Source organism: Geospiza fortis, unplaced genomic scaffold, assembly GCF_000277835.1.
Source record: "Geospiza fortis unplaced genomic scaffold, GeoFor_1.0 scaffold12, whole genome shotgun sequence".
NCBI classification, from domain to species: Eukaryota; Metazoa; Chordata; class Aves; order Passeriformes; family Thraupidae; genus Geospiza; species Geospiza fortis.
In genome coordinates this window covers 3,814,786-3,822,421 of record NW_005054323.1, presented here as the reverse complement: position 1 = coordinate 3,822,421, position 7,636 = coordinate 3,814,786, and the positions used below count along the sequence as shown (strand labels likewise).

General features: G+C 36.5%; 1 protein-coding gene across 1 annotated transcript in view; it reads right to left on the bottom strand.

Moving 5' to 3' along the window:
- SLC24A2 (solute carrier family 24 member 2) overlaps positions 1-7,272 on the bottom strand; it is a 103,592-nt gene extending 96,320 nt beyond the window's left edge. The window contains exon 1 of the mRNA XM_005420860.2: positions 6,210-7,272. Within this exon, the coding sequence (XP_005420917.1) occupies positions 6,210-7,142 (933 nt within the window). The 5' untranslated portion in view covers positions 7,143-7,272. The remainder of the gene's footprint in view (positions 1-6,209) is intronic.
- Between the last annotated feature and the right edge of the window lie 364 nt (positions 7,273-7,636).

The following is a 7,636-nucleotide window of genomic DNA, read 5'->3' as shown; positions in this document are numbered from 1 at the left end:
CACTTCATCAAACCTAATTTTTTGGCCTGTGGCCCCGGCAGTGTAGTGCTGGCTGTCTGGGGAATGTCACCACTCAGAAAGGCCAAGGTCACTCTGAAGTCAGCAGAGCTCAGAGCATCACACACTCCAAATGTGGCACCCTCAACACTGCAACAAGCACTGCCCTAGGGCAGCTTCCACCAGCCACATCCCACATCCACAGTCTAAAACGTATATTGTGGAGTGGTCACTACTGCCTTTTAAAACAAGACCAGAAAAGTAGGGGAGTCAGCTGTGCCCTGCCTCTCAAAAATTCTACATGAGGAGTGCAGCACCAACTTAAAATGGGCCATGAATGTGGGAGATCTGCATGTAATTTCATAGAAGTTCCCTCCCATCCACAAAATCTCAAGATTTTGTAAAAGCCTTTGGATTTTGTTAAATATTTATCTGAGAGGTAAATCTGGAGAACTATCTTGGAGGGGAAAGTAGAGGAATATGGGTCAGACAGAAAAGCAGTATCATAATGTTGCACCTGTGTCTGGCACTTCTGAACAAGCCTCTAAGCAAGAAACAAATTCTGAACCTCTTTTGGATTTTAAAGTAAAGCTCCTCCAGAGATTAAACACCCCAAAACTGGTTGATATTCTGAGGTCTGGTATACTGATTTGGGGTGACATTCCACCTACAGTCCTCCCATAGCTCTCACATTCTGTGAAGGATCTGGAGCAAAGTATCCAAAACTGAGATGATGGAGGGAAAAACATTTATAAAGTCCTCCTGATTTCCTCTCTTTGTACAGCTTCTGGTACAACAAATTTAACCATATCTGGAGTTCTGAAACACAGCATGGTGAACATTTGCCACAGCTTCTGAGGTGTATCATTTGACTTCTTTTTAATTACATATGCTTTTTATTTTTAAATATACTGATAGATATTTTGTCCCCCTTCTATTAATTAATGTGGCACTGTTCTAGACTTCTTTTTCCCATCATACTTAACAAGCGTGGCATCTAAGTAGATGGCCATGTGTTAAGAGCATTTAATCTATACTACATTTGCATGCTGTCACTTTTTCCTCATTACCAAAGTACATACATAAAAAACCAAGAGACTCCTGGGGTGAAAACTATAATCATTGCTTTGTGGCCAATAAATTACTAAGAAGTGTTAAAAGAAACTGAGAATAGTATCCATTTCATTGTACTAATGGTTCCAGATATAAAGTATCAGCCTATGGTAATGTTAGTTAATAGTCCTAAATTGAAACAACAATGCTAAAAACTCAAAGCAAATTAACTTATAGTTACTGCTACTGGAGTAACATTAAATTAAAACAGAAGTAGATTGAAAGTTTTCTGAGAGAATAAAAGCAGATAAAACATGACACAAAACCAGACATTGATCTAAACAAGAGATGGTTCAATGTCAGTGCTGAGGCTTTTGTTTCAAACATGTACTTAAAACAATGCAACTATCTTGCAAGACCCAGATACTCATAGCTCTGTATTCACACACATGCTTGCACAAGTCGACTGACTGAGAAATGTCTCTAGAATAAAATTCAAATCTTCCTTAGAACAGTGAAACACTATGAACAATGAAAGCTATGAGGCAAAAAAATTTCTTGGTAGTGAAAAGAAAGAAAGAAAAGAAAGTTATTCTATGGATAGAGTTACAGTTACTAGGTCTGCGGATTCAAAATGAAGAAGTCTTGAAAAAGGAAGTTTCAGTTTTTCTTGTATGCATGCAGGTTATTTGTGTTTTACCTTAACACATACTGGATCAGACATTATAATAGTGAATGTACATGTGCAGTGCTAATACAACCACCAAGCAGAGAAGTACCTAATTTCCTTTAGAATGCAAATACTGCCATTAAGCACACTGTGGCAACACCTGAGATCATTGTGGATCTTAAAATATCACACACAAGCTATTCAAGTTTCTTAAGACAACAAAATGGGCAATAAAATAATAGTTACGCTGTGTTGGTAAAAATAGCTCATTTTCCAAATGCAGCTCTCTGTAAATGTAGAAAAACTGCAACTGTCTTGTATATACCATAAGCTATTCATCTAAAATGGTACTGTCAGTGAAACAGATGTCATTGCACAATATCCCTGCACCACCCACATTCTGTTCTTAGTTGCCAAACAGAACTGTTTTGAATTATTTACTGAACAATCAGATTCAAGCATTTCTGCAATGGTCTTCATGCTACATTAAAGGAAAAAAAGTACTTAAAACTGAAATGTAGTTCCACGTGATGTTTTAACATGACTTAATACATTCAACATATCTTCACCAATACAGATGATAAAGAATAGACTGAAATCTTAGCAGAAAATTTTAAAAAGTCTTATTTTTAAGATGTTTGTCCATCAGCTTCTTCTGTTTTCCTCTTCCTGCCCATTAGAATAAATTTCAGGCTTATGTTTTTAAATATCTTTGTTCAGCTGAGAAAGATACCAAATTAATACCAAAGTCTCCATCTCAGTCCCTACCTATCTGTTCTTCACAGGATAGCTACATAAAATCTGAAAAATCATATCACAGAATAGGTTAAACTGGAAGGGACCTCTGGGGATATCCAGCAGTGGGATGGCACTTACTACTGTAGGGCCCATTCAGTGCGACTTGTTAGGGACACATCTTGATCTGCATATTCCATACGCCATCCTACACTGTAGAACTCAGCCATCTGGTTTTTATCTTGTCTTTTAATCCTGTCTTGCTTTTTCATCTATCCTCATTTTTTTCATCCTTTTCACAGTGATCTCTGGAGTTCATCAGTATCAGACTGCCATCAGGCTTCCTAGGGGGTGGCATGAGGCAGAGAACTATCCACAGTTCAAACAGAGCCTTGCCAATGAACCCTATGAATTCTAAATGCAAAAAGATTTGTAGTCTGTTCTTACCAGTGCCACAAAATTGTTCCGAAAACTAAAAGCTACCAGATTTTCTCAACCTGACACTTTAAAAATCCAGACTGTATACGTTTGAAAGCCTGTGAAGGAAAATAGTGAGCACAATGAAATTCATGTAGAGTACTCTGTCTGCATTCACAATTGTACAAGCAACCAACACACTAAAGAAAATAAGATCAGAAGTTCAAATAGTCACAGTCTTCTAGTACAAAAAGATGTACTTTAATTTTTAAGAATCTGGATAGAAATCTAAAAGACATCTACAGAGGTACACATGCATTCCAGCAACCTGATGAATACACCTAGAGCAAATGAAAGCTAGACAAAAAAAATCAGTTCATATCTAAAGCCTTTCCTCATGGGAAATACTGTCCTTGAGAACGTAAAACTTTCTTCAACCTCTCAAGACGACTGAGAATAAAAGCATGGACATTAACATTAAAACACATTTTAGTATCTCAAAAGCTTTCTCATCTGATCAGTTTTCTACTCTTTGGTACTCGTTTGCTAATAAGCCACCTAACCCTTCACTATCCAGCTTTATGATGCCTTATTTAGACTTCTCAAATTTGTTGAGCTGCTTTCAGATTACAACAGCCTTAAAGGTAAATACGACACACACGCTTTTTTAGCGGAATACTTGCCAGTTTGGCAGCAGCAGAATCAACAACAGATAGGCAGAGGGAGTTTTGGTTAGAGGAAAGAGAATTTTCTCTACTCTCCTGAAATTAAAATAATTTAACAGACTTTAACACACCCAGTTCCAGATAGCTGCCTAGCAATTCTCTGGCTCAGTGGGGCAAAAGAGAGTGAAAAAGTTTCCATCAGAAACAACTGAGATTGCAAATTCTGTGTTCAGTATACTAATTTGATACATACAATTGTACATACACACTCTTGATGAGTGGAAGCAATCTAGGCTAACAGTTAACACTGTAGGAATGAAATATTTTTTGCCACCAAAAGCCAAGACTATCACTTCTGTGATACTTATAAACCTCAGTGTTTAAGAAATAAACATCCATATGCATTGAATTCACTACAAGACACCAGACCTCAGCCTAGAAAACAACTTAATTCTTTGTTTTAGACAATAACTTCAAGTCCTAAGCATCTCTATCAGGCTTAGGACTACATGTAATAGTTTTGGGTTTTGGGTTTTTTTGCTATTTTTTAATTTAAAAAGCAATCTAATAATAGCAAGCAAATTAAGAGAGAACTTCACTGAGATTTTATCCAACAAACAATCTGTGACATCCTTGCTATAAGAAAATAATTTCATTCATCCTGCTTAATGCTGTTCAACTGAAGAATAAAATAATTCATAATGACTTATCACTTCAAAGTGTAAATGGAATATTAAAAAATATGCCTTTACAGCATAGCTCACAGAGTAAAAACATAGTCTGACACCTCAAGAAGCTATTTTTCCCAGGAAGCAGAAAATACGTATTTGCTAAACTGCAACAAAATTAGAACATCTTTCATCTTTCTTCACTCGTCAATGATTTATGAATACATTATTTTATCATTTTAATTAAATTTAATTCAGGAAAATTATTTTCATGAAACATATCATGCAAAGTATGTGTTTTTAGGAACAGTAGCCAATTTTTGATTTCTTTTCACCCCATCTGAAATCTGTGTACCTGTATTATAAACAAACTCTAAGTAATTAAAATGTTAAACAATAAATGAGTGGTTCTAAAGGTATCCTTTTAAAATCAAGTCCATCTAGAGTACTTCAAATATAACTAATGTTCAATATGGCTCGCAAATGATTTATTTTTCTGTTCAGCCAAAAATAATTAAACACTTTGATATACAGCTACTCTCCCTTACCGTGTAGCCTGGACAACACAAGGCAGTTGCTTTTCATATTGATAATTGCTTCAGACCCATTACTGATTTATATTTTCTGCCCAGTTTTGGACAGATGAAGTTTGCTACATATACCATAGTCTTTCTATCATGACATATTTTTAGCACTAACTGTCAAAGGACTTACAGTGCACTATGAACTCTTAGATTATTTGGAAACCAACTAACATAGTTAAAGAAGCCCCTTGCTAATTAGGGTAAGTATTTTGTTGGTGTTAACCCTTCCTTTAATTTACTTATAAAATCCCAATAATGCATTTTGAGAAAGATGAAGATGAGCATGCTGATTCAGGAAAAGATAAAGTTACAAGTAAGTGTACAGCTGTTAAACCTGGTTAGAGAATAAAAGGGAAAAAATGAGACTTTTTTGGGCTTTAATTTTGGTGGCTTGTGGCTTGCCCTAAAACTGAATGTGTCTGTAACAACTTTTAAAATATCCAGCTCTGGTATGTCTCTCTCCTCCTGTTTATGTGCCTGTGCACTTATATTGTGAGTCTTCTGAGCCACTTTATATATAACTGCTAAACAAAAGAAACAGAACAGTGAGCAGCTAGGTCCCTGATAATTTGAATAATTACTGCATAATAAAACCTTATCTGATGAATATACCCAAAGTTATATAAAACCAGACATTCCAACCAACATATTGCTACATGCGTAAGTATTAACCAGCTCAGCTTCATAGGTCCCTTAAATATTGCTTGCTTTAAGAAGAAAGCTGTTTAAAAGATTATTGTAATTGCTGAAAACTCAACAAGCCCTCCATGCATTAATTTCATTATCTACTTGCGGACAACAATTAGTTTGCACAGTGGCAAATAGCATACGGGAAACCATCCTCCTTAAACAGAGAATCTATGACTTTTGCCACTGCGGTCACTCTTTTCACAAGTTTTTTTTTCATGTAAGTGCCACTAATTACAACAGAAATTTAATGTTGCACTATCAGCATTGGTAGATGAAAAGCATGTATAAAAATACCTTTGTATACTGTTCTGAATTATTTGCACCTTCTCTGAGGAAAAAAGTGCATTGAAAGTCTTTAGAAAGCCAAATTTTGTCACAAGATCCTCCCCAGATATTGTCACTGCTTAATCCAAAAGCTTAGGGAAAAAATAGCTCAGACCTCATCAATGTGCCAAAATGCTGAGTAAAGGTTTATGTCTTTTTGCTGTCATTTTAATTCTTGCTTTCTATGTGATCAGGATAATTCTGGAGTTAAAAGCTATTGATTTACTAGAAGGCTGCTTGTTTTTTATTTTCAATAATATCGGTTTGATTAAACAAAAAGACATTTGAGCAAAATATGGAACTTTTCTATTTTGACTACTGTACTGTATTAGAACCCTTATGCTATAGAAGGACTTAGCACTTATAAGGACATTAGTACATATAATTCAACTGAAAATTGACCAACCTTTCCTTCAGCATCTGTTGTTACCTTCTCAACCTTGTTTCTGTTTAAAAATTTCTTCACCAATTCTTCTACTTGGACATTGAACTTCATAAATGTCACATAGAAAAAATATGCTGTCAGGAGTGTTATGCTTTCCCACCACATTATGAAGTTATCCAGAAAAAAGATGATTAGCAAGATCAAGTCAATGATGTAAAAGGACATGTCTCGAAAGAGTGGCCACCAAGTAAGGTTCAAGATCTCTTTAGAAAATAAAGCACACATTCCAATAACAAAAAGGATATTGAACACGGCAGATCCCACTATTGTACCAATGCCAACGTTGCTGTGGGATATAAACACTCCTATCAAAGAAGTGAAGAGTTCTGGGGCTGACCCACCAGCAGCCATGAAGGTTGCCCCTGCCACATCATCAGAAATGGCCAGTTTTTCAGTGATGACAGTCAAGGAAGGAACAAAGAACTCATCACAGACTATGGCTAAGGCTATAAACATGTAAATCATTCCAATTATATGGAGGATCACTGCTCCCTGTCTTCTCTCCTCAAGAGAGAAAAGGTCCTCGGGGTACTCTCCCTTCGCATGATCATCTGTTTCATTGTCTTGCCCAGCTTCATATTTCATAGAAGCATGTGGATCTGGAGTGCCATTTTCATTCTGTTCTGTGAAATCCAAGAGAGTTCTTTGATGCCCATGCACCAGCTTTTGGCTATCTAGGCTGCTGACCAGCGCCATGCTATGTGGTTCCATCTTGAAAAAGGCACTCATTGAAAGTGAGAAAGTACTAATGGCCACTACACTGACAAGGAGCCCTACAATTCGTATCAGTCTCAGTTTTTTCCTGACATTCTGGTGCCGCCTGCAACCGAACAGTGGTTCCGCTAAACACCACTCCTCCAAGACACCAACAACAGTTTTTTTCTGAAGAGCCATTTTGTGTTCTGTGAGAGACGCTGAGGGAGTCAGACAGACTGTTCCTTCATACTTTTCTCCAGCTTTGAAGTTAGAAGTGCTGTAAGAGTCTTCCCAGAATCAAGTACTTTTACTCTTCACAGGACGTATTATTTTCTTCATTCGTCTTAAAAGGACAAACAATGACATTAGTGAAACAGGAAGTGATTAGAAACTTGTGAAAGCATTTTACAGACTGGGTTACATTTAAAATTTGAAGCAGAATACGTAACATAAACCTCTGTCACATCCCACCAGACACAGCTATTATATGTTTGTTTAAGCAGTAACCCTGTGGATAACAGTTTACCAATACTCATTTTATGCTTCTCATATGCCTCTGAGCCACTGCTCTCCTCAGTTGCCAACAAAAAAAAAAAAAAAAATCCTAGTGGAAGGTAAAAACTGTCGTCAGATGTTGTGCAAAAATGAAGAAACTATTATTTTAATGGATACACCAAAGATTATTACCTGCT